We start from the raw sequence: 27,688 nt of genomic DNA, 5'->3' as shown, positions 1-27,688 counted from the left end.
ATGGCTCTCCTGGCGCGAATCCTGAACGCCCGAGTGAGCCCGGCGGCCGGGCGAGGCGGGTTCCTGAGCGCCGGGGTTTCGCGGCCCTCCCGGCCCGAGGGCGCCCGGCTGCCGGCGGGGACGCGGGCCGAGGACAAAGGAGTGGGGAGGCCGGGAGCGCCGCGGGCCGGGGGCCGGGCCGAAGGGCCCCGCAGCCTCGCCGCCATGCCGGGGCCCCGCACCCTCGCCAACCTGGTGGAGTTCTTCTGGAAGGACGGCTTCAGCCGCATCCACGAGATCCAGGTAGCAGCGCGCGCCCGGCCGGGAGGGGAGCGGGCCAGGGGACTGTTCCTCTGAGCGCGGAGGCCTCGCGCTCGCCGGAGGGCGTCCGGAAGGAGGCGCCGCGGAGGGTGCCCGAAGGAACTCCAGGGAGGGGGCACCGGGAGGGGGACGCCGGGGAGGGGGCGCCAAGCCCGGCCGGGAAGGGGACGTTAAGGAGGGTCGCCCGGGAGGGACCCCAAGAAGGAGGCACCGGGCAGCGGATGCCGGGGAGGGGACGCCGGGCAGGGGGCGCCAAGAAAGGGGCTTCAAGGAAGGGCGCCAGGGCGGGGTCTCCGGGCTGGGCGAGGCGGGGAGAGGGCTCTGGGGAATGAGCCCGAGGAGGGGTGCCGGGGAGCTGTCCCCAGGTAGGAGGTCCCGCTCAGGGTGGACCCCCGCGGGAGGAGGCTTGCGGAGCCCAGCGGAGGGAGTTGCGGTTCAGTCCCGGGATGGCCCCGAGGGGGCCCCAGAAGAGCTCCTTCTCTCGCGGGGGCGTCGGGGGCCCGGCCCGGGAGCGCTGCGAGCTGCTCTGAGCTCTCCAGAGCACCGTGTCTACACGGCCGGCCGAGGTCATGTTGCGTCCCTTTCTGGTCCTTTTTGCTTGTGTTTTATAAATGGAAAACAAACACGCCCCCTCCTCCAAACATCTGAGGTTCGGAGGCCACAGGTTGCTTAGCCTCCAAACGATGAGGCCGCCACACGAATGTAAATGAACCTCGGCTGCAAGCCAGGACTCGGGCAGGGACCTAGTTAGAACCCAGTCGTTCCAACAACCTGTGGGAGTTTTGGGACACGTCAGCCTACAGTTTCTCATCGCGACCCTGAGTTTTGCCCTTCTTTTCCCCATCCCAAATTGCGCCTTTCATTGCAAGGTGGGACCCTCCACCTGCAAGGGTCATGGGATCTCCTTTCCTCTCGCTCTTGCAGCTGCTTCCTTACTTGACTTCTTCATTTCCTCAGGACTCCCACCCCAGCGCACACTTCTTTCTGGGATCTGGGCCTTCTAACCGCTTCCAAGAACACCCTCCCCCCACCCCCGTCCCACTTACTTTTGTTCAAAACCATCCTTCAAAGCACTTCTCCGAGGAAGCCTTCCGTGACCACCCACCTGGTCTGCGGTCATGGTCATTCGTTCGTTCCCTCAACCAAGAAACATACCTGATGCAGAAGCCCTGATTGGGCTGGAGAAGCAGAAACCTCATTGGGAGAAAAAACAGAACTCAGGAGAAGGTTTAATTTGAAATTCCAGACCCTCCTCTCCATCCCCACACCAACCCTACACAGTTTTCGCCTGACATGCTTCTAGGGGTCAAAAAGGATTTTCTTTCTTTTCCCTGTGGAATCTGGACATAAGATATCAGGGTGTGATAGTTTTCAAATGGGGAAAAACACGTTTTGTTATTGATTGTGGACAAGTCAGTACAGTTTGATATTTTTCTTTTTTTTAATTTTAATTTGTTTATTTATTTTTTTTTACTTTTATCCCCTTCTGTTGCCATCTGCTTTTATCCTCACAGCATAAGCCCACAGTTGGTTCCACAGCACAGGTTTCTTTGAGAAGCTGACTGCTGTTAAAACCTGCATCTCTAGCAGGAGCGGCCTAGAGAGCCACCTCTCCACCACCAGAAAGTGTCTCAGTTCAGAGGGGCATTTTCCCTGCATCTGCCCTGCTTCCTGCCATCACCCTACACGCAGCCCTCCTGCCCAAGGCTCAGACTACACCTATCACCGTGATGGTCCTGAGTGGTGGCACACACCTGCCAGAGGACAGTCACGGAACTGACTCACCTGTGCTTTCTCAAAACACAGTAGACAGGCCCCAACTGTTCCCAGCTCCGTTGTCCTTCTGGGCTCCCCTTTTCCTTTATTCTCCAAATAGCACTCATTTACAAGAGCAGGAATCCTCCTGCAACCCCTCTGAGGACCCCAGGGAGTGCTTTATGGCCTTGGGTTACCCCACTGCAGGTTGCTCTAGACTGAATAAGCTAGAAGTTTTACTAGAAGTAAAAACCTCTGCCCTGCTCTCCAGGTTGCTCCTGAGGCCCTTGTAGGAGGAAGACAGTTACTCTGTTACCATTACGTCCAGTATACTTTATTAGACTTGTGATCACACAGTGTTAGCTTGCCAGTCATCTGTATGGTTCAAGTCTTTCCTGTACAGGTGGAAAAGACCCAAGTGTTGGTTGAGTGACTTGCCCGAGGTCACGCAGCTAATTAGTGACAGAGCAACATCCTAGCCTGTGTTGCTAGAGGCTGTTTCAGATGTGACAGAGCAGGAGGGCCCTGTGTTCAAATGCTGGCCTCTACGTGCACCTGTGGAGTCTTGGCTAATCACTTATTCTCTCTGGACCTCATTTTCTTTGTCTGTGCAGGAGTCTGACAATCCTCATCCATCTCACAAGTTATTATGTGATCAAATGAGATTAGGGCTGTGGAGGGGCTTTGTAAGCTATAATCATAACATGTAAATACTAATAATGAACACTTCTAGAACTTTTTTCACGTGCCAGGCACAGTTCTAGTCCTACACGTGAGAGAAGTTCTGTTATTTGTCCATTTCACAGGTGAGGAAACTGAAGTGCAGTGGGTAAGGTTGCCTAGCTAGTACACACTGAGCTAAGATTTAAACTCCAGGGTCTGTGCTCTTAATGTCTATGCAAATTCTAAGTACCAGGACTGACTGTACTGTTCTGTGGTCCACTAGCAAAAAAGTGCTGTACACTATCTGGGTCATCCATCTTGTTCTTTCTTGTGCCTGGTCAGTTGCTCCTTAGTGCTGATGGTGCCTGTTCAGTAGCTGGATTTGCCTGGAGAGTGACCCATTTCCCAGTAGTTGGCTATTAACAGTCATCTCATCCATGGCTCCCATTCAGAGACCCAGAGGAACACCTTCCAGTTGAGGCTGAGTGTTTTTATCTCTGGGTGGGAGGACTTCACCCAGGTTGATAAGGAAGTGAGTATCTTCTACCTGAGGAGTAGAAGGAAGAATGGAGAGACAATGGACTCTCTGGCCTGCTATTTTTGAGGTTGAGAATTGGGGTGATGAGAAATGTTGACAGATACCAAAGAGAGACAGTCATTTTCCCCATATGCTCAGACCTGGCTCTGCCATGCTGAGCCAGGCTGAAGGGTACTTTCTCTCTCTCTCATTTATTTATTTAACCCATTTACATTTATTGTGATTTCTCTTTGTTTTTTGGTACTAGAGCTATTATCACATACCATATGACAGTCACCCCACTTAACCTTAGAACATTTCATAACTTTATTTATTTTTTATTATTTATTCATTTTTTTAAAGATTTTATTTATTTATTTGACACAGAGAGAGAGACAGCGAGAGAGGGAACACAAGCAGGGGGAGTGGAGGAGGGAGAAGCAGTCTTCCCGCCGAGCAGGGAGCCTGATGAGGGCCTCGATCCCAGGACCCCGGGATCATGACCTGAGCTGAAGGCAGATGCTTAATGACTGAGACACCCAGGCACCCCAGAACATCTTCATAACTTTAAAAAGAAACCCCATATTGTTTCACTTAGCTGTCACTCCCCAACTCTCCATCCCCCCCAGCCATAAGCAACCACTAATTTACTTTTTGTCTTTGTAGACTGGCCTATTCTGGACATTTCATATAACTGGAATCATAACATGTGGTCTTTTGTGTCTGGTTTCTTTCACTGAGCATCACATTTTCAAGGTTCATCTATGTTGTGGTGGGTACCAGTGCCTCATTTCTTTTTATGGGCAAATAATATTCCAGTGTAAGGGACATTCTACATTTTGCTTGTCCATTCATCAGTTGACAGACATGTGGATTGTTTCCACCTTTTTCCTAATTGTGAAAAATGCAGCTATGAACGTTCAGTATAAGTTTATTTTTGTATAGACATATGTTCTCATTTCTTTGGATATATATCTAGGAGTGGAATTTCAGGGTCAAATAGTAACTCGAATTTAACCTTTTGAGAATCTGCCAGACTGTTTATCAAAGTGGCTGCAGTATGTACATTCCAGCCAGCAAATGTAAGAGGTTGTGATTCCTCCACATTCTTGCCAGGGCTTGTGATTACCTATCCTTTTGATTACAACCATTCTAGTGGGTGTGAAGTGGCATCTCATTGTGACTATGATTTGCATTTCCCTGATGACTAATGATGTCGAGCTTCTTTTCATCTGCTTATTATCCATTTGTATATCTTCTTTGGAGAAATGTCCATTCAAATAATTGCCCAGTCTTTAATTGGTTCATTGTTTTATTGAGTTGTCATAGTTCTTTATATGTTTTACATACAAGTCCCTTATCAGATATGTGCTTTGCAAATATTTTCTCAATTCTGGGGATTACCCTTTACTTTCTTTATAGTGTCCTTTGAAACACCAAAGTTTTAAATTTTGATGAAGTCCAATTATCTACTTTTTCTTTTGTTGTTTGTGGTTTTGGTATTATATCTTAAGACACCATTGCCAAATTCAAGGTCATGAAGATTTACCCCTATCTTTTCTTCTAAGAATTTTATGGTTTTGGCTCTTACATTTAGGACTTGAGCCCTTTTGAGGTAATATTTATATCTGGTATGAGAGAAGGGTATAAGTTCATTCTTTGCCTGTAGATACCCATTTGTCCCAGCACCATTTGTTGAAGAGACTATTCTTCCCCTATTTAATTGTCTTGGCACTGGCACCCTTGTTGAAAATCAATTGACCAGAGATGTACGGGTTTATTTCTGAATTCTCAATTCTACTCCAGTGGTTTAGATGTCTATCCTCATGTCAGTACTACATTGTCTTCATTACTGTTGCTTTTGTAGCAAGTTTGAAATAGAGAAAAAGGAAGCCTTCAACTTTGCTCTTCTTTTTTTTCAGGGTTGTTTTGCTATTCTTGGTCCCTTGCATTTCCATTTTAAGCTTGTCAATTTTCTACAAAGAGGTCAACAGAAATTCTGATAGAGATTATGTTGAATCTATGGGTCAATCTGGGGAGTATTCCCATCTTAATAATATTAAGCCTTCAACCCATGAACATGGGATAGCTTTCCATTTATTTAGGTCTCCTTTAATTTCTTTCAATGATCTCTTATGGCTTTCAAAGTAGAAGTTTTGCACTTTTTTTGTTAAATTTATTCCTAAGCATTTTATTGTTTTTGATGCTATTATAAATGGAATTGTTTTCTTACTTTTCTTTTTGGATTGTTCATTGCTAGTGTATGGAAATACAACTGACTTTTGCATATTGATCTTATATCATGCAAGCTTGCTGAACTTATTAGTTCAGATAGTTTTCTAGTGGATTCCTTAGAATTTTCTGTATGGGAGATCATGTCATCTCTGATTAAAGGTAGCTTTACTTCTCTCTTTCAAATCTGGATGCCCTTTCATTTTCTTGCAGGGATCCATTTTTACAGGTTCATTACAGATTGCCTGCAGAGGGCGCTCTCTCTGCAGAACAGGGTGGCAGAGCTGCTGAGGGTCTGGGTCAGGGGCTGGCACAGTCTTTTTGGCTCAGGCCATTGAAGGCTCTGCAGTTCATTCCCATCCATAATGATATTTCTCTCCTGTTGCTCCACACAGCTAAGTATTGTTAAAAACATAGCTCTAAAGAATAAGAAAACTTATGTGAATATGGTTAATGACGTGAAATTACATTTATCTCAGGAATATGTAAAGTTACAACTCTGATTCAGCTCTGTATAATGTAGAGCTTTCCTCTGCCCCAATTTTCTCTCCCCTAACACATAGAAATGTTTATGTCAAAGGTATATCATATCTGTATTTTTTCCTTTTTTGGTTTCTCCATGGTATTGCAGCAGAAGCACACACAGGAATATGGAAAAATCTTCAAGTCTCACTTTGGTCTTCAGTCTGTAGTATCTATTGCAGACCGAGACATGGTGGCTCAGGTGCTCCGGGCAGAGGGGGCCGCGCCCCAGAGAGCCGACATGGGGTCCTGGCAGGAGTACCGACACTTACGAGGGAGATCCACCGGGCTCATCTCAGCGTGAGTATGTGGCCTGGGGGGACCATCGTCGGGGGACCCCTGCCTGGAGGCTGGGCTCTGAAAACCAGTCTTTAGTAAACTGTACAACTCCCAGTGGAGTAGTGTCAAAATAGCCTCTTTGCATGATCTCCTAAATACTGGTGCTGAGGGCCTTGTCCCTTCTCCTCTGGGAAGAGATTAGTGCGGGTCACACTAGCTTGGGAGAGGGGAGGAATTGTTTCTCAAGCAGTGCTCGGAGGCTGTAGGTGTCCTCTCAGTGACAACCAAGGGAGGGGGGGATCACAGAGCTGATCTGTGGGCAGGGAAGGAGGCAAGCAGCTGCTTTAGGAGGTACTGAACAGGGGCTAAGATCCTTCCTGCATGGATCGCTATGTGATGCTGTTCCCGTCTCATAACAGGCTATGATTATTATTTGTAAACAAGGCTCACCGACACCTCTGTGCCCCTAAGAGCTAATCAGCACAGTCCTAGGCAGGAAGGAGAACACAGAGCATCTGTGTATCCCCTGGTCCAAATCCCTTTGGTTTAGAAATTTTATTGTGATTTTATTTATTGTGATAATATATATGTATTATATATATATACTCTATGCATGAACTGGGGAGAAATACAACCATAGGATTCTCAGATGAGGTAAATAAAAGCTGGGACTGGATATCACCAGAGTCCCTCAACTTCTGCTCTGAGGGAAATAATCAAACACCTCCTCCCCATTGGTCCAGCCCCGGAGGGGAGTGACCAAATGCTGCAAAAGCTCTTTGCTCTCTGCACCATCACCTGCGGCTTGGCATCCACTATCCACTCTCCGCCCAGGAGCTCAGTTCAGAACTCAGGGTTCAGGAGTTCATACACATAAACCTTTTTCTCTTTTGCTAATCACAACAGCCTCGTGTCTCATTATTATAACAGTTTTGCAAGGTTTTTCAAAGGAAATCATATTACTTTCATAAAGATGATTCCCAGGGGCAGTTTTTCCCCTTAAAGTTTGCTTCAAGGGGAACAGACAGCAAGGCTGAAATTACTCTCCTCTCCCTACACAGTATCTTAATTCCATTTGGATCGGCAGACCTTGTTGGCTTTTTTATTGCTGGGGAAACTCTCAGAGGTTCCCTGAGTTCTTTTCCAGAATGTCAATGGAAGTAAGATTATTTGAAACTCACTTTACTTTTCTAGGGAGGGTGAACAGTGGCTCAAGATGAGACGTGTATTGAGACAAAGAATTCTGAAACCAAGAGATGTGGCCATTTTTTCAGGAGAAATCAACCAAGTTATTGCTGATTTAATTAAAAGAATCTACATCCTCAAGAGCCAGGCAGAAGATGGAGAAACTGTGACCAATGTCAATGACCTTTTCTTCAAATATTCAATGGAAGGTGAGGCGAAGTCAGGAGGTAGATGGAAGACAGGACATTTGCCCAAAATGATAGTTCTCATCCACTGGGCATGCCCTGTGTCCCCAGCAGGCACTGTGCTGAGCCCCGCACATACACACCCGTAGCCCTCACAGTGCTAACTTAGCCGGGTGTACCACCACCACTGGTTTACAAGTGGGGAAACTGAAAACCTGCCTCCATTTTTAGTGGCAGAAACTTAGTTTCAAATCCAGGTCTTTTTAACTCAAGAATCGTGCTCCTAATTCCTGCACATTTTGCTTTAGCACAGTTTGTAGCAAACAGAAGTTTAGAGGGCCTCTACCACAGTCATTCTAGCTTTTAAAATTCATGTGGGATGGGTAGGACATTCCCATCCATGTCCTAAAGTCAAAATCAAACCCCAAAGGTAGTCATTGAAAAGTCCCCGCCCTCTCCCTCTCTCCTGACCCAGGGAGGTCACCAGTTTCTTTAAGGGATACATGTAAATATTCTTTTTTGGTCAGAGGAGGAGAGAGAGACAGAGCACAAGCAGGGGGAGTGGCAGGCAGAGGGAGAAGCAGGCTCCCCGCTGAGCGGGGAGCCCGATGTGGGGCTCCATCCCAGGACCCTGGGATCATGACCTGAGCCGAAGGCAGAGGCTTAACCGACTGAGCCGACAGGTGTCCCTACCTTTTACTTGAAAAACAAAACAAAACAAAACAGTAGTGAACCAAACATCTTGTTTTGTACTTTGCTTTTTCCCAAGGACCTTCTTTCAGGCTTCTCCTTTTTTAAAAGTGAGTTTACCTTATTTCAAATTTAAATTTTAAGTTAACTTTTTAAAGTTATATTAATGCTCCCTGAACAAAGTAACGAAATCAACAGAGAGATGAGTTGTAAACACAGCGAAAAATCCTGCTTTTTCCTGATTCACTGAAGCTGTTTCCTCTGCTCCTGAGGCTCTCTGGGGCTCCCCACTTCATGGCCCAGAGGAGCCACCTTTCAATTCCCCAACATTGGGCAAGTGACCAAAAGGTTAGGACTTTGCATCCTGGGTCTTGAACAAACCCTTGGGAAGGGAGGGAGGGAGGGGGTGTGATGCGGTTGAGCCCTGCCAGGCAGAAGGAATGACCTGCTGACCTGTTTTCCATCAGCATTGAATACTTAGAGCCCTGTAGCTCAGGACCTAGTAGAGAAAATCTCTGGTGATAAAACAGAACCTTGCTGGAGGAAGGTGCCTCGATTGCTTTTGCAACTTACTTTTATGGCTAGATATTGCATGTTGATACTGTGAGTAATGGAGAAGAAGAGGGTTTTAAACTCTGTCTCCTGTGCAGGGGTGGCCACCATCCTTTATGAGAGCCGCCTGGGCTGCCTGGAGACCAGCGTCCCACAGCCCACCGTGGACTACATCGAGGCTCTGGGGCTCATGTTCAGCACGTTCAAGACCTCCATGTACGCGGGCGCCATCCCCAGGTGGCTGCGCCCCTTCATTCCGAAACCCTGGCGGGAGTTCTGCAGGTCCTGGGACGGACTCTTCAAATTCAGTAAGAGAAGAATGAGGGGCACCTGTTGTCTCACCAGTTGACACAACTGCGCGGCTCGTGGTGCATCTGATGCTCATGCTGCCAGAGGGGTGACGTTCCGGAGGGTGGCCTGATGCAGTTGCATGTTTTTACTTGGACCCGGGATTTGGCTCGGCTTCTCAAATGACGAGATGCATGTGGGTTGCCACTATGAGCAACACGACCGATTTCTCATTTTTTAATTCTTTTTATTGTGACAAACATGCTAACGGTGATTTATGCAAGTAAATGTCTAAGGGAGATGATGACTTTGGTCCAATAATTCTGTCAGTGCTTGAGATGCAGACAGCGTTTTGGGCCTGTGCACTTTCACTCGAACATTCTCATTTGCAGCTTTTTGGAAAGAGACAAATTCCTCTGGCAAAACAAATGAGGAAACAGTACTGTGTTCAAACCCAGCAAAGCGACATTTGTTTCCCTACATAGCTAACCAAGAATTTCCAAAAAAAAAAAGATTTGCAAAATGTTTGTTAGAACAATGGTTTTAGAACAACACTAACGTTGAAAGATGTGTCCCATAGTGTCTTTTGAAGGCCAACATTCATTTGAATATGTAAGTTCTTATGGATTGAAAGTGCCACTATCTTTTTATGTAACATGGCCTTTATGCTCACGCCATTCCGTCTTCTGGAAACATAGTAGGAAAAAAAAAAAAGAAGGGATCTGTAGTTTTGTTACTCCAAAGCTTTCTTGGCTTTTTGATGAGTAAAGCAAACATTTGCAAATATCTTCTGCATTATTTTTAGAGAGGAAGAGATGCTTAGCTTGTCTTTAACTTTTTTTTCAAGATTTTATTTATTTATTTGAGAGAAAGAAAGAGATAGCGAGAGAGAGCATGAATGGGGGTCGGAGAGGGAGAAGCAGGCTTCCCGCAGAGCAGGGAGCCTGACATGGGACTTGATCCCAGGACCCTGGGCTCGTGACCTGAGCCGAAGGCAGATGTCTAACCGACTGAGCCACCCAGGTGCCCCTGTCTTTAACTTTTCATTCATTTATACAAACAAGCATGTGGATGAGCTTCCCAGGTTGACAGTAAATCGACCTGGGTTTCATTTAGCTTTGGAACCGGCCACAGATTAAGTTATTGGGAGGATGAAGAGATTACTCTCAACCAAAACTTATTTCAAAAGAAATAACTCTTTTCAAACAGGCCAAATCCACGTTGACAACAAGCTGAGGGACATACAGTGCCACATGGACCGTGGGGAGAGCGTGAGTGGGGGGCTGCTCACATGCCTCTTCCTCAGCCAGGAGCTGACGCTGGAGGAGATCTACGCCAACATCACAGAGATGCTGCTGGCTGGCGTCGACACGGTGAGCATCTTGGCCTTGCTCTCTTCTTGATAAGCAAAGCACAGCTGAAGCTGGGGGCCTTTCCAAGTAATCTTATATGTGCATATGTGTTGGTGCTAACTGAACATCTGCTTCGCTGCTGAACATCTCCAGGAGGAAACTCTAACTTTTAAATAATATACATGTATTTTAAAACGTAAAAACATAATTCTGCAAAAAATGCAACCCCCATTCAGTTATCATGCACACAAAGTAACAATGTGTTTTAAAGTTAAAAAATCATTCCCGATTTGCAAGCATTGGTCCATTGCTTCATAATATCAAAAATGAAGAAGGCACAGATGTTAGAAACCTTATTATCATTTAAAGTGTTGCAGGTCATGGAGGACTCCCTAATTCATTTTATAAAGCCACCGTCACTTTTAAACCCAAACCTGCTAATGAGAGCATAAAGAAAGAAAAGTTTAATAAACAGTTCGACTTATGAATATGTGTGTCTATCAGTCTTTTTTTTTTTTTAAGATTTTATTTATTTATTTGTCAGAGAGAGAGAGAGTGAGAGAGCGCATGAGCTGGGGGGAGAGGCAGATGGAGAGGGAGAGGCAGACTCTTCACTGAGCAAAGAGCCCAAAGTGGGACTCAATCCCAGGACCCTGGGATCATGACCTGAGCTGAAGGCAGACGCTTAACCAACTGAGCCACCCAGGCGCCCCATGTCTATCAGTCTTAAGTAAGATCCCGATGAATAGATTTATTGTAGCAGATGAATAATCTACTATGACCAAGGAAGGATGAATATCTGAATGAAACAAAGCACTGTCAATGGACTGGGTGGGAATTGCATCCCCTGTTGTTAAGTGAGAAATGAAGGCGCAGAACCTGTGTATGCCGTGCTCCTGTTGGTAAAACAAACAGTGGCCCAGCCCCTGCCCGTCTGTGTGCATGTCCGTACCTGTATGTGATTTTATGAGTGTGGAGGAAGTATGGAGGGTGCACAATGGGTTGTTAACATGGGTTACCTGCCTGGGGGATGGAGGGCTGTGGGGGGATAGGAGCCAAGTTTCCTCCTAAAACATATGTGTAATAGGATACATTTATTCATGTGTGAAAAATGATATTCATATGGATATATGTACAGAGAAATTTTAAAATTTGCTAAAAAGAAGTAGTGAAACAGGAAAAAGCAGGGCTGGGCTTTTAGTATTTGGTAGAGGAAAAGTTAGTTGAGTGAAATAATTAAGATTTGCCTGGTGCTTTACTCTTTCCAAAGCCTTTCAAAACTAAACAACTAAGCTCATGACCTCAAAGCTTTTCCTTTACAGGAGTGCTTCCTGAACTTGAATAAGGCACAGACCTTCTGTTTAAAGGGAGAACCCCCTCCCCCAGGGCTGACATTGTTTTTATGATAATGTCACATAAACATGTAAAAGCAAAAAACTTAGTAAAAACTCCTTATTCTTATGGATCTTCTACAACAATAAAACAAAAACATGTATCAAGCTAACCAATAAAATCAATGTGATCAATGAAAATTCTAATCAGTCATGTGAATGTGGTGGGTGGTGCGGGTTTGCTTGAATGGGGAAGGGATGAGTGAGTGGTTGGCCTTGCCTCTAAGCGGATTTGGGTGCGTTGTCCCTCCCGGCCCCTGGTGGTAACTAAGAGCATCACATGAGGTGGAGGGCAGAAAGGACCATTCCTACCAGAGGCCCCTGGAGGCCACATCAGCAGAAGCGTTCTTACAATTCATATTCATTTTCTAAAATATTACTTAAAAAACTTTATTGCAGTATAATTTAAGCAAAAGAAACTGCATCCTTTTAAACCGTACAGTTTGATATAACTTGTTGGCAGATACAGGGTAAGCACACATGCGATCATTTATGAAACTACCACCACCATCAAGATCCTGAACATTTCTACCACCCCTGGAATTTCCCTACTCCCATTTCAGTCCATCTCTCTCTGCCCCAGGCAACCGATGATCTGCTTTCTGATGCTGAGCATCAGTTCGCACTTTTCTAGCAATTTATAGGAATGGAATCATTCAGTGTGTATTTTGCATCCAGCTTCATTCAGTCAGCAAATGATTTCAGGATTCACCGATGTAGTTGCATATCAAAGTAGTTTATTCTTTTTTATTATGGAGTACAGGCATCCCTCGCTTTACTGTGCTTCGCAGATTAGTGTGTCGTTTTTATTTTACAAATTGAAGGTTTGTGGCCACCCTGCACTGAGCACGTCTATTGGCTCTATTTTTACAACAGCATCTGCTCCCTTTGTGTCTCCATGTCACATTTTGCTAATTCTCATGATATTTCAAACATTTTCATTATTATTATATTTGCTATAACAATATATAATACACATTATATTTGTTATAATATATAATATATAAGTATATATTATATTTGTTATAATAACATATAAAAATAGAATCACTGGTCTGTGCTCAGTGGGTGATTAGGACTTGCTGAAAGCTCAGGTGATGGTTAGCATTTTTTAGCAACAAAGTATTTTTAAATTAAAGTGTGTACATTGTTGTTTTAGACATAATGCTATTGGATACTTAATAGGTTACAGTGTAATGTAAACATAGCTTTTATTTGCACTAGGAAAGCAAACTATTCATTTGACTTGCTTTATTGTGATACTCGTTTTATTGTGGTGGTCTGGAACCCAACCCACAATATCTCCAAGGTACGCCTGTAGTATTCCATTGTATGGATATACTGCATTTGGTTTTTCCACAGAAATGTGATTTTAATAGAAATTTCTAAATTTTTTCCTTATCATTTATAAGGAAGAACTTGAACATTATATATATTATAGGAGAGCTTGCCCTCTAAAAACAGATAATATCTATGACAGGGAAATGATAGCAGTATGGTCTACTGACTTTAGATTTTTTTTTAGGTAAAAGAAAAGGCATTTATACTGTGGACTTTCCTTGTTTATGAGAGTGAAATACAGTCACATAGGTAATAGGGAAAATGTAGTGAGAGTCTTGGAACCTGGGAGAATAAGATATAATTATTTTAAATAACCAGAAATGTAATTCTTCAGTCAGACATGGTATAAAAAAATGGTACTGTTTTGCATAAATGATCTATTAAATCCTTATAGGTTGCTTTACTTGAGAAAAGCATGGAAACAGTGGAGGACAAATACCGCCCCCAGCCCCTTGAGGCGGCCAGAGCAGGCCCCGCCCAGCCATCGTGGGCCTGCGCAGTGCCAGACTGAACAGTTCCCGGGCTGACCGGCAGGCTCTGTTTCTAGCAAAAAACCAGATGGCCCTTGCAAAGAAGGTCACAGAAAGTTCCCGGCACCACTTCCAGGCTTGACCAGCATCCTTAGGTCCTCTTAGACGCCATCGAAGAGAATTGCTCTTATGTGTTCCAAAAAGGTTCAAAAATAATTTCTGCACCCCTTCATTGAAAGAGCAATTGAATCACATAGCTGATGCTACTTTCCAAAAATACTTGTTTTTTTTTTTTCTGGCATGATTTAGGGAAAATCAGCTTTTGCTTTGCTAAGCCCTAACGTGCTCAGATAGAGTTGAACGGACATGACTTTGCACATGTGCTTATGCTCACGTGACTTCCTGGCCGACGTTGCCTGCTGCTTAAATCCTGGTGTTACTCACCCACGTGCCTGTGCCTGCCGGTTTCTTTATTAGACGTCCTTCACCTTATCCTGGGCAGTGTACCTTCTCGCGTGGCACCCGGAAGTGCAGCAGACCGTGTACCGGGAGATCGTTAAGAATTTGGGGGAAAGGCATGTCCCAACTGCAGCTGACGTCCCCAAAGTCCCACTGGTCAGAGCTCTGCTGAAGGAAACGCTGAGGTAAAAGGCTCACCAAAATTCATGTCAAAAACTGTCTTTTAAGTCTCTGATTCTTTATCACTATGATTTATGCTTTGGACTTAAAAACCGGGTCCAAAACAAATGGGCCAACAACCTTCAGTGGCCGAAATGTTTAGGAAGGAGATAGTTATAACTATCTGTTTCCTCTTTGCCCTTGTCAGAATAGCAGACAGGCTGTTCTGTTTTAGGGTCTGAAATATTAGTTGTTCTTCATAAAGCTTTTTGGAGCCATCACCCCATGACATCGTACCTGTTTTAGTCATTTGGTTCACCAAGCTCCCCGGCATGCTCCTGGATCAGTACTCCACGGTTCCTGTTCCTCTGAAAGTAAAGCAGAACAAGATAGATTGATCAGGAAAATATTTTGGGATGTTTGGTTAATTACCAAACCTGTTTACTGTGGTTCTCGTGTGGATATGCTAGTTGGATTGGCGACACCAGATGGACTTATTCGCTCCTGGACAGGGCTTTAACAACACTCGGAAAAGCCTGGATGTGAGGGATATGGGTGGCCTTGGGTGGGTTTGGGTGGGAGGTAGGATCAAGTGGCCAGTGAAATTTCTTCCTCCTTTGAGGTTCGAGGATTCTGAGGTTCAAGGATTCTGTTGAGGAACTGCCATGTAGAAGAGTAGAAGTGGCAACATGGTGTACTCTACAATAATTGTTTTAAACTTGATAATGGTGTTTCAAGTTGTGGTGCATCCTCAATCCACAGCATGTTGTTTAACCTCAGGGGAAAAAAAGCTAGCTATGTGTTTACTGGTATTTGTCGATTGCAGTTTTATTCAGCGTTTTCTCTGAATTGCTTCTCGGAGACAGTCCACAAGCTGAAGTAGAGCATTTCTCAACATGTGTTTCCAGGGCCCCTGAGTCCTGTGGACTGTTCCTTGATAAAGGGAGTCACATGCGCACATAAATTTCCCGGACTTGGGATTATCCCTTCTGGGAACACAGTAGCACGTTCAAAACTCTGCTTTGTGTTTCATAAACATTTTTGACTAGGGGACCTGTTTTCCCATACCTTAGAATACTCCCTGGCCAAAGCTAAGGAGCCATGAAGATCCTCATGAGATTTCTTAGTTGAAACTGGACCACGTGTTACGTTTTAGAAAAATGAAAATGGCAAAATGACCAGATTTTTGAAAGTTTAGCAAAGTACTTTAAAAGTGACCACCCCATTCCTGCTTCTTTTCCAGGCTGTTTCCAGTGCTGCCAGGGAACGGCCGAGTCACCCAGGAAGACCTGGTCGTTGGCGGGTACCTGATTCCCAAAGGCGTGAGTTTGGTTGCCAGGGTGTGGGGACTTGGGCTCTGCCATGGTGGCTGAGTGGGAAATCTGTTGGTATGTTAGGAAGTCCTTGAGCCCAAGCAAATATCAATAGGTTCCTTTCCTACTGCATGTATTTTATAATGAAGATGGGGCTTTAGAAGCAAGGAGGTGCTCATTGCCCTGGCAAAAGCAAAGCCAGATGTTTCTGTAGCTCCTCCCTCCCTCAGGTATGGTGGACACAGCAGTTGTCGGGGTGAGGGGGGAGGTTTGAAGGACTTGAATCTCCTCAGTGGCTGCAGTGGCATGAGAGGTGGGCATCCACTGAAGGAGGACTGCTGTCCGTGGGGGCCCTTACGTGGCTCCTTCTGGCCAGAAGCACCTCGGGAGGGACTGGCCAACTGGGTTCTTGCCTCTGCTCTGCTTTTGCCTGATCCTATTCTTTATTCCTTTTCTGTTGCAAATGGTGTCCTCAGACCCAGCTGGCCCTCTGCCACTATGCCACATCCTATGCGGATGAGAACTTCCCTCGGCCCAGGGAGTTCCGGCCGGAGCGCTGGCTGCGGAAGGGAAGCCTGGACCGAGTTGACAACTTTGGGTCCATCCCCTTTGGGTACGGGGTTCGGAGCTGCATCGGACAGAGAATCGCAGAGCTGGAGATCCACCTCCTCTTGATCCAGGTAGGCGTGTGGGGGCCAGACGTCGGCCTTCTGCCTCAACCTCGTTTCCTGTGCTCCACCAGACCAAGACTTAGGTGGGAAAGGAGATGTGATTTGGAGAACTCAAATGCACTAGCTTCGTGTTAAATCCCTTTTATATTTTAAAATGCCACCCCCTTGGGTCCCCTGACCACCCACTGAGCCTCTTTTCTCCTTGGAACCGTGGAGCAGCAGTTAGGGCTCTTGGAGGCCTGAGGACTGGGAGGTGTGCATGCTGTGGTGGGTCTACAGGGGTCCAAGAGCTCAGCTCTTCATCACATGTGGAGCTCTCAACAGAAGTTAACGGGAAGGTGTCAAACCAGTGGTCTTCGAACGTTTTGGAACAGCAAAGGCATTAGGAGGATCCTTAGAATGCAGGTTCCTGGGCCACCACAGAGATAGGAATTTGGTGGGTCTGGGATGGGGCTGCCAGGGGGTTCTGATGCCAGTGATTGCTGGGCTGCACTCTGAGAGACGTGTGAACCAGCCACTTAGGCCGTGCAGTGGTTTTCACACTTGTTTAGGTTGTGAAACAGCAGGAAGGCTTGGTTTTGTTATATTTAATCTCTTACTATTAAAATGATGCTTTTCTGCCTATACTGTATTTCAGTTTGTGCTGTAGCATAAGTTAAATCATGTTTGAAGGAAATTTTATAAAAGAAAACACTTTAGTAGAGAAAATTCTACTCATCAGGTTTCCCTGCAAGTTTAGGAAGAGTACTGTTAACATATCTTAGCCGTGGAAGACCTTGGCCCAAGGTTTGGGAGCTACTGCCATTGACATTGCATTGGAAGAATGTAGAGATTACCTGGTGACCCAGGATCCCCATTTTATTGAGGAGGCAACTGAGGCTCCGAGAGCTGGAGCCACTTGCCATGGTCACAGAGTGGTAGGTGCATGGCACAATCCAGGTGTCTTGACTCCTTCCTCCATTTCTCTCCATGTCATGGGGGTGCTCTCCTGCAGCTTACAGCAGGACACTGAGAGGTTAGGACCTCGATGACAGATGGCCTGAGAGAGCGTGAGGCGCTATGGAAGCCTGGCCAGCCTGGGAGGGGTGGAGAGGGATTCTGGACAGTCAGCACTTGGGGACGGCTCTGAGAGCTGGGAAGTTGAGGGGGCTTCTGCCCAGCCGGAGAGCACGCAGCAGGAGGCGTGGGAGCAGAACGCCTCTCAAGCTGGGTGGCTCAGGTGGGAGGAAGCCCGGTGACCAGTGTGTCAAACGGTCATCCCCCCCTCAGTTGAGATGCGGTGGCTGCTGGCCAGGCTCAGTGGTGTTGCTACCAGTGCAGCCATTCCTGGGGACGGTGTGGGCCCTGCGGACACTGGCCCGTCCCGGCGGCGTCTGACGTGAGAGGCAGCTCGGTGCGGCGTGGATGGCATTTCCGGGGCAAGCGGACTCAAATCCCAGCTCTACTGTTTGCAGTTCCGACACTCCAGGCAGGTTTCTCAACCATGCGGAGCCTATTCCCTTATGCACGAAATGGGCCAAATACCTACTTCTTGGGTGTGTGAGGACACAGTCTGTGCCAGAGAAGTGGAAGCGGCTGTTGTCCATGCACCTGCTCTGAGTGTCTGCTCTTGGGTGTTCAGGAAGGTCTCATGCTCCATAACATTGGCTCCATAGATTCTGCAGCTGCATCCAGGACAGGCAGAGGCCGCTTCCTACGGAAAGTTGGCTGTGGAGCTTACCACTCCCCCCCCGTTCTGGCTGCCTGAAGAACCAGAAGGGACACCACAAGAGCAAGATGGCAGCTGAGGGCACAGAGGCCAGCCCTGCCCGGTGCTCCCGTTGGAAGGGGGTCAGAAACGGGGTGTTTGGTGGCAGTGGTGGGGTTTTGTTTGTTTGGTGCTATTAACATACAAATGTACCTGCTGCAGTTTTTCCTTGAGTCCTCATTTCTACTTGTGCAAATAGAGAAACGGAGCATCATTTTTTGTAATTGTCAAGGAAAAAAAAAAGAGAGAGAAGGCACAAATGAGCCATGTTAGGAATGAGAAAGGGGACATGGCTAAAAATGCAGTCGTTGATTTTTTTAAATCAAGAAAATACCACAAATTGCTTTTTTTTTGCGAATACATTTGAAGATTTAGATAAAATACACAATGTACTAGAAAACGTAGGTTGCCCAAATTGACTCGAAGGACAATAGACCTCAGATACTGAATACAGGGAGTTGGTGGTAAGAAGATTTGCCTCCCAAATGTTCCAGACCTAGACAGTTTCATTGCAAGTTTTATCAAACCTTCATGAATGGGTAATCATCACCTTATACAAACAGAGACTAGAAAAAGGAAGTCTCATTTTTATGAGACTTGCATAGCCCCAATATTCAAAACCTGGAGAGGATAATACGGGAAAGGAAAACTACCGGCCAATCTGATTTATTAACAAAGATGGAAAATATCCTAAATGAGAAATTGGTAAACCAAATCCAGCAGCATAGGAAACAGAAATGCATCCCCAGCACATCAGGTGTATTCAGGAATGCAAGGATGGCCCACCTCAGGGACATCTGTTGATATCATTTACCACAGTAGCTAATTGAAGGAGGAAAAATATATGACCACCCCCAGAAAGAATTGATAGCATTCCACACACATTAATGAAGAAAATCTCTTAGCACAGTAGTAACGGACGGGCTTTCCTTAACCAAATAAATGGAGTCTCCCCCAGTAGGACAGGGCACATGCCTTTGGCTTCGGGAAGGGAAAGGACATTAATGGAGCACTGTCAAATGGGAACAGGGTATTTGTATCACACAGAGAACTTTTAGGAAATACATTTTAGCTCTTTGGGAGTTGGGACTTGAGGCGCAAGAGGGGCTTTGTTTTTTGCTTGTACGTTTTCTGTGTAGTTTGGATTTTTTTTTTAGCGAGCATAGTGTTGCCCACTCAGAAAGGGATGAAGGCCATGTGGCACGTTGGCCTTGAAGTGAGGAGACCTACACGTGAGTTCTCCTGCCATGTGGGGTGTGCAAGCAGTTCTGTGGAGTCAGAACTGAAGGTCAGAGGTTAGATGTTTTGCTGAAGCTATCTCGATGCTATAACGTGTTGGAGCTGCGGAAATACGGGTCATTCAGCTTGGCTCTTGAAATGTGACAACGGAGGGGGTCCAACATATGTCCCCAGTCAGCCCTGCCCCTTCCCCCTGCCTGACCTCCCCTGGAGCCTCAGCCCACCTGAGGACCCATCAGTGGGTCCTGCTGCTTTGCTTGGGGGACGAGGCTGGAGAGGGAGTCGGGGCAGGGTGGGGGTGGGCAGCTTGGATCCCATGTGACATTATATGTTCTCCAAAACTGACACTTCATTAGGCTGGACTTTATTCTGGACCCAGTGGGCAGCAGAGTAGGGGCCAGCAGCTAGTGTGCTGGTGAGCACGGCCCTTCCACCCCCACCAGGAACACATGTGTGCTCTGACATGGGTCTTTTTTTTTTTTTTAAGATTTTATTTATTTATTTGACAGAGAGAGATACAGCGAGAGAGGGAACACAAGCAGAGGGAGTGGGAGAGGGAGAAGCAGGCTTCCCGCTGAGCAGGGAGCCTGATGCGGGGCTCGATCCCAGGACTCTGGGATCACGACTTGAGCCGAAGGCAGACACTTAACGACTGAGCCACCCAGGTGCCCATGACACGGGTCTTTAGAGCAGGTTGCCTTCAGTTCCCTAAGCCAACCTGACCTTGAACATCAGGCCAGGGCCAGTTGGTGGCAGAGGTTATTGCTTTAAGCTGTTGGATATTTTGGTGCTCTTTAAAACTCACTGTGTGTGTGTTTTTAAAGGTTTTATTTATTTGAGAGAGAGAGAGAGAGCACAAGTGGGGGCAGGGGCAGAAAGAGAAGCAGACTCTCCTGCTGAGCAGGGAGTTAGACTCGGGGCTTGATCCCAGGACCCTGAGATCAGGACCTGAGCTGAAGGCAGACGCTTAACTGACTGAGCCACCCAGCGCCCCTAAAACTCACTATTGAGGTACTTTCCAGTTTGACCCTGAATGGTAGAGCTGGTTCTCCTTTTGAACCGCAGAAATGAGAAATGGAATCAAAGGTACAGATCGAGAATATTTAAACTGAGGACATCAATCACTGAAGCCTGTTTGGGTGATTCACCTGCCAACAGCAGTGTGCTGTGCTGTGCTATGTCACCTCAGGTTCCCAGCCGGAGGGAAAACTTGTCCCTCTGTTCTCTTTGCTCCTTTGATTACTTCTCTACCTCGACCTGAAGAGGAAGCAGAGGAGTTGGAGTTTTGAAATGGCTGAGAAAATGGAAGTCATTTGAATATTGTGTCTGCATATCTTTGTCACATGAACTTCCCAGTTGCTCAGTGGACAGGCCGGGCTCCTGTGCAGGACCTAGTGCTGCTTTCAGACCCGCAGCATCCCCTGCATCCCCCTGACCAGAGATTGGTGTCCTGCACCGTGCCCACTTCCTGGGTTCCCTGCAACCCATGGCTACCGCAGGAAGATGAGGGGCATTCAGAGCACTGCGAGGCCTCTGTTGTCCCCATTTTGAATCCCCCCTCTCTCTTTCTCTTCTTAGTTGCTTCAACATTTTGAGATCAAAACATCCTCTTGGACTAAAGCCGTTCCTGCAAAAACCCATGGGCTGCTGATGCCAGGGGGGCCCATCCACGTGCGTTTTGTTAACAGAAAGTGAGCCTGGATTTTTAAACCCAGCCAGCCTCCTGACACAAACCGGGTGTTCCAATGTTACTGATGATGGCGGAGGAGGGAAGCCGTCCCTTTTAGAGGCTGTCTTTGTAATAAACTGGCCCCCCATGTTCTGGGAGACTTGTACATCTTTATGCAGAGTAATTTGAAAAGATTATTTGACTTTTGCAAACCAGTGTTGTTTTTTCTTTGGAGAAACGACTGTTTAAAAATGAGGGGCACTGAATCCTGGTGTCTCCTCTGCGGTCTTACCCTTGTGCTATACTTGATATTCAATAGTCTCCTATGCATTTATGCAAGGAAATGTTTGTTTACTTATAAATTCCATGCTTGAATATATGTTCTGTAATACTGTACCAGGACTCTATGTCAGGAGGCAAATGCAACTTACTGTTTCCAATTTGAAGAGGGAACATTACGAATGTCTCTGTAGTACTGTGAGTATGGGAAGAAAGCACCAGAGTCAACATTTTATCCTGAGCACCTAAGATTTAGATCCTGCCGAAGGGCTCAAAATTAAAAGAACCATATTCTTATTTTTCTCTCCAAACTGGCGCTTCCTTTTCTAGTAACTCCTAAAGAAGTTGAAGATTAGCTTTTGTTTGAAAGAAATTATCAATAAAAAATAGAACTCCTGTGAAATCCAGAAATATTGGGTTTTCTAACCGAGTATAAACACTAAGAAGATGTATAAGAAAATCTGTGTGGAATTTCATTGCCTCAGTTGAGAAAAATGAATTAGACAAGCATTGTGGAAAGCCATGTAACTTTAGAACATTTTTATTTCAAGGAAAAATAAACATAAAAGTGGACATGCTATAGATAAAATAATATTTTGATCTTCATGGTGTTATTTTAAATATCTGAACCGGAAATGTGATCCAGCTGTTGGTGCTTATGTAAGGCTCCAACCGGACGCCTTGGGCCTCAGGATTGTTCACTCACACCAAGCTCTGTTGCCTTTCACGCTACTTGCTGATCACTAATAAGAAAGAACACCATTTTGTAACATTCTCCCTGCATAGTCATGCTTGAAACCGCTTCTTCTCAATCCCACAAATCTTTTCACATAATCCTTCCCCCAAATCACCTCCCTACTAATACATACCATACATCTCCCCCCGCACTTTAGTCATGCTGCAAAATAACCCTTAAATAAAACAGAAATAATAGCCATTTCACATACCATCCTTGTTAAAGTATGTAACAGCGTTAAATCTGCGTGTGAAGACAGAATAACTCTAGTCTGAGCACAGTAAAAATATGTACAGTTAAATACGAAATTGTGTCATAGTGACTGACAAGATGTTGGATTGCTTTGAGGTTCATGGACTTTTATAAGCTAGCTACAATTTTATTCTGTTTGTGACTGAAATTAAAAAGTATTGAGATGAACGCAGCAACTTAAAGTGACTTTTATTCTGCAAGGCGACCCCTCTGGTGAAGCGGGGCCGCGCCCGGCGATGGGCATGTGGTGAAGGTGATGGTAACACTCGAGCCTGCGGTCCCGTCTCCCTGGGGAGAGGGACAGACAGACCTTAGGAGCCTCCTGATGTGACACAACAAGAAGCACCTGGCACAACTATGGTGTTCTTACCGAAGAAATGGAAATTGTACCGGAGAGGTCTGTAGATCAACTACCAGTTTGTAGGAAACACAAGTTATAGAGGGACATGTTAAAACTCCAGGACAGATACCATATGATTTCCCTTATAAGTGGAATCTATAAACAAAAACCAAATGACAACAAAAAGCAGAGTCAGACCTGTAAATATAGAGAACAAACTGATGGATGCCCGAGGGAAGTGGGCAGGGTGTGGGCAAAATGGGTGAAGGGGAGAGAGAGAGGCCCAGGCTTCCAGTTATGGGATGAGTAAGTCACTGGAGTAAGGCCCAGCACAGCGCACACAGTCAGTGGTATTGTAATGGGTTGTATGGTGATGGATGCGAGCTACATGTGTGGTGAGTGTAACGTAATGTATCAAGTGGGGGAATCACGGTGTTGTACACCTGAAACTAAGGTAACACTGTGTCGACTATACTCAAATAAAAAAATGGTTTTGAAATGAAAAAAAAAAGTGGTCTTTAAATGGAAAAATTATTATGTTTTTTAAAGATTTTATTCATTTGAGAAAGAGAGAGACAGCACAAGCAGGGGGAGAGGCAGAGGGAGAAGGAGAAGCAGACTCCCTGCTGAACTGGAAGTCTGATGTGGGGCTCCATCCCAGGACCCTGGGTTCATGACCTGAGCCAAGGGCAGACGCTTAACCATCTGAGCCACCCAGGCACCCCTAAATGGAAAAATCATAAAATACACAAGAGCTTTCAAAAAAAAAACCACAACCCCCAAACTCCAAAACAAAAAACTCCATGCAGATGCAGTCAGCAGAATCCAGAATATGGTGAAGTCTACCTGACAAATAATTCCATTTTTTCCAGCAAATAAGTGACAAGGAAAAAGAAAAAGAGGAAGGAGGCTGTTGCAGATTACGAGAGAATTAAGAGACGTATTGACCACACGTGATGCTGGACATGGTTTGAATCCAGATTTAAATAAACCGCTCGTAAAGAGACATTTAAGAGATAATTAGGGAAATTTGGACACTGACTGTGTATTTGAATGATATTAAGGAATTACTGTTTTTTTTTTTAGTGTGGTAGTAGTAGTTATTACATTAAAAAGAGAGAGGTCTTATCTCTTGGAGACATCAATTAGAGATACCAATGGGCCATATTTGTGGATGAGCTGCTATGACATCTTGGATTTGCTTTAAAATAATGCTGCTGTGGGGGGTGGGTGATGTGTGGGGGTGGTGGGGGGTGTGGGGAGGGCAAAGTGAACTGAGATCAGCCCAGTGCTGAGAACTGTTGGAGCTGGGTGAAGGGTACATGGAGGATTCATGACATTCTCCCGGCTTTGTGTACATGTGTGGGTGCATTTCCACAATAAAACGTGTCTTCGAAAGCCAACAACTGGATTGATTAATTACCTCATGATTCATTTCTTTTTCATTACTATTCACTAACCAGCCAAACTGACTATAAATTAGGTTCTTCAGGGAGCTACACCTTTTTTTCCCCCCAGTAATTGTTAGCAATGATCGATTTAGCTACCGGATAGCTGCTGTGTTAGGATTCTGGGGACCTGTCAACTTGGGTCAGCTGGCCTTCAGAGTTGAGGACAGATCTAGAGACACGAGTGACGAAGGGAGGAGCAGGGCGGGCACCGCAGCCAAGCTGGGACCGGGACAGAATCCTGGGTGTGAACCAGCAGAGTGGTGGGCCCTGCAGTCTGTTCCCTGCCTCAGGGTTCTCAGACTGCAAACTCCATTTCTTTTCTTTTCTTGTCCTTTCCTTTCCTTTCCCTTCCCTTCCTTTTCTTTTCTTTTCTTTTCTTTTCTTTTCTTTCTTTCTTTCTTTCTTTCTTTCTTTCTTTCTTTCTTTCTTTCTTTCTTTCTTTCTTCTTTCTTTCTTTCTTTCTTTCTTTCTTTCTTTCTTTCTTTCTTTTCTTCCTTCCTTCCTTCCTTCCTTCCTTCCTTCCTTCCTTCCTTCCTTCCTTCCTTCTCTCTCTCTCTCTCTTTCTTTCTTTCTTTCTTCCGATTTCATTTATTTGATGGAGAGAGCGAGTGAGCACAAGAGGGGGAGCAGCAGGCAGAGGGAGAGGGAGAAGCAGGCTCCCCACTGAGCAGGGAGCCCGACGTGATGCAGGGCTCGATCCCAGGACCTTAACCGACTGAGCCACCCAGGTGCCCCCAAACTCCATTTCTAAAAATGTGCTGGTCCTGTGAAAGGGGTCCGAGCCCGGCGGGTCTGAGAGCTGATGAAGGTGCCGGGTGCGTGGTGAGAATCAGCTCAAAGCTGCTCTGTCAAGGTAGCAGGGCCAACGGCGCAGAATGACTGGAGGGACACTGGCCATCCTCCACACTAAGCTACAGCTCAATAGTCAGACACCAGGAAGGTCAAGGCCCTGGGCTGCAGGATCTGTAGGCGACCCCCTCCCCACCCCGGGTTCCTCTTCAATCAGGTGTTTGACTGGCTTGGCCTGTGACAGGCACTTTGACCCAAAGTCACTGCTGGAAAAGTTTCCAGTTACTCTTAGCCATCATAACCCTCTCATTTAATAATGAAGATATCCAGTCCTGTAGAAATAAAACATCTCTGAATCTCAGTCACAGACAAGTCCCCAGCCCCCTCAGCTCTGGGTGGTTCAGGGAAGCCCATGGAGGGAGGGACAGGCTGGTGTCTCTTTTCTGCCGTGCCCCCTCCCCCCCTCCTCTGGGTTTGGAGCTGGCAGAGGAAGAGGAGGTGGCAGGAAGGGGAAGGGTGGCTTCTGATGTCCACAGGAGATCTGGCTTCAGGCTCTTTGGCCTGAGAGGACCTGCAAAGCTCACTCTCCCTCCTTTGGAGTTTTTCTAAATGAGGAACCTCCAAGTGTACCTCCAAGAAGCAGGCCGTGCCTTTCCTCCAAGTGGCTTCTTACGACTGTCCCCCAGCCATGGGGCATCCAGGGTCCACTTCTGTCTGGGTCCCATGGCCCATCCAAGCTCTCCCCTTGGGCAGACTAAAACCCCTGCCCAACTCTGTTGTCCCCACTCTTGGTGGATCTAGTTGCCCTCCTGTGTGCCCAGGCTTGTGCGGGGACTCTCACCAGTGCTGCACTCCGCAGCCTGCAGGCAATGAGGGGCAGGCTCCCGCTGAGTGGCTCACTCAGCCTGGAGTGAGGAGATAACCCCAGGCTGGGGGTTGCCTGAGTGTGAATGCAGGGTACTTGCCACCTGCTGCCTCAGCTGAAAGAGATAGAGTCCTGTTGCCTCAGTCATAGCTGCTATCCGGGGAGACCTTGTGATGTTCCTCCTTGGGGCCTTCAGGAACCCACAGGGACTGGCCCCAGTTGACACCAGGGACAGGACAGACCCACACTGGACAAAGTGGCAAGCATGGAAGTCTGTGCTAGGGCTTCCTTACTTTTTTAGACAAGGGTCAGGGCTGTTGCCTGGAATGGGCCATACGAATCTGCCCAGCGTGGAAAGGGGGCCATTTAGAGCCCCACCTGTTGTCATGTCTTCTAATTCTATGACCTTCTTTTTTTTCTTTTTCTTTTTAAGATTTTATTTATTTATTTGAGAGAGAGACAGACAGAGACAGTGAGAAGAGAGCATGAGCAGGGAGGAGAGGGAGAAGCAGACTCCCGCTGAGCAGGGAGCTCGATGTGGGGCTTGATACCAGGACCCTGGGATTGTGACCTGAGCTGAAGGCAGATGCCCAACTGACTGAGCCACCCAGGTGCTCCTTAAGATTTTTTAAAGTAATCTCTAAAGTAATCCCAACACAGGCTTGAACTCACAACCCTGAGATCAAGAGTCACATGCTCCACTGACTGAGCCACCCCGGTGGCCCTCTGTGACCTTCTTTTGATTTAAATTGCTAATTTGATTGTATTTTGATCTGCATGATGTTGAGACTTGCATCGTTGTCTCATACAGGGTTAGAAAATGTTGCATATGTGCTGTTGAGTGCAGAGCTCAACATATGTTTATTAGGCCAGGCTTGGTGTTGTGTTGTCGAGAACATCTGTCTGCTTACTAATGTTTGCCTGCCAATTATTGAAAATGCCATGTTAAAAATTCCCACTATAATTGTGGCTTTATCAGTTTTTGCTTAATATATTCTTAGTTCATGTTATTAGGTGCATCCAAGTAAAGTGTTGTTTTATCTTCCTGGTGAGCTATCCCATTTGTCATTACCATTGTCATTATTACTGATCCCCACCAGGTACTTTTGCCTCAAAGTCCATTTTCATCTGTCATTTCTTTAGCTACTGCAGCTTTATTTATTTGCCTGGCATTTCTATTCCCATTTTATCTCCTGCCCCAGTTCTTTTATTTTCAATCTTGCTGTGTTCTTATGTCCCAGATGTATCTCTTGTAAACAGAACGTAGCTGGATTGAAAAAAATCTCATTTGTTGATCTCTGTCATTTAACTCTTAACGTTTTGTTACCACTGATACATTTGGATTTATCTTACATTTTATTTTGCACTTTCTTTTTAACTTCTCTCTCTCTGTCTTTGATTCTCCTTTCCTGACTTCTTTCTGATTTGATTGGGTTTTCTTTCCCTTTCCCCTCCCCACTGGCTTGGCAATGACATACTCTTTTCCTACTCTTTTTAATTTTTATTTTATTATTTTTTAAGATTTTATTTATTTGACAGAGAGAGAGAGGGAGGGAGAGAACGTGGGCACAAGCAGGAGGAGGGGTAGGCAAAGAGAGAGGGAGAAGCAGGCTCCCCACTGAACAGGGAGCCCAGTGTGGGGCTCCATCCTAGACCCTGGGATCATGACCTGAGCTGAAGCCAGGCATTTAACTGACTGAGCCACCCGGGCACCCCTGCCCCTTGCTCTGTCTTATATATCTCTCCTGCCTTGTCTCTTAGGTTCACCTTTTCTACCCTCCATATTACTTACTATTATAATTATGGTTTTATGGCATAAACACTCATTTAGATTTACCCACATATTTACCTGTCTCTCTGCCATCCATTTATTTCTTGCATCTCAGATCCTCCTTCTGGTTTTAATTCCTTTCTTCCTGAAGTACATAATTTAGAAGTTGTAGCAATAAAAATCTGTTAGTGGTAACCTAGGGATGTCAGTCAACATGATGACTGCG

The 27,688-nt window shown here is 46.0% G+C and overlaps 1 protein-coding gene across 1 annotated transcript; it reads left to right on the top strand.

Annotated features, from left to right (window-relative positions):
- CYP27C1 (cytochrome P450 family 27 subfamily C member 1) lies at positions 1 to 22,383 on the top strand. Its single transcript, XM_028101350.1, has 9 exons — positions 1 to 282; positions 6,099 to 6,289; positions 7,463 to 7,662; positions 8,979 to 9,188; positions 10,378 to 10,541; positions 14,200 to 14,366; positions 15,584 to 15,662; positions 16,130 to 16,333; positions 20,889 to 22,383. The coding sequence occupies exons 1-9, from the start codon at positions 1 to 3 to the stop codon at positions 21,003 to 21,005; spliced, it is 1,614 nt and encodes a 537-aa protein (XP_027957151.1). The 3' UTR covers positions 21,006 to 22,383.
- The last annotated feature ends 5,305 nt before the right edge of the window (positions 22,384 to 27,688 follow it).

This window comes from Eumetopias jubatus, unplaced genomic scaffold (assembly GCF_037043125.1).
Source record: "Eumetopias jubatus isolate StellerSeaLion01/CBP00866 unplaced genomic scaffold, mEumJub1_p1.0 scaffold_3, whole genome shotgun sequence".
NCBI classification, from domain to species: Eukaryota; Metazoa; Chordata; class Mammalia; order Carnivora; family Otariidae; genus Eumetopias; species Eumetopias jubatus.
Note: the sequence above shows the minus strand (reverse complement) of the source record. Positions and strands in the feature narration are given on the sequence as shown.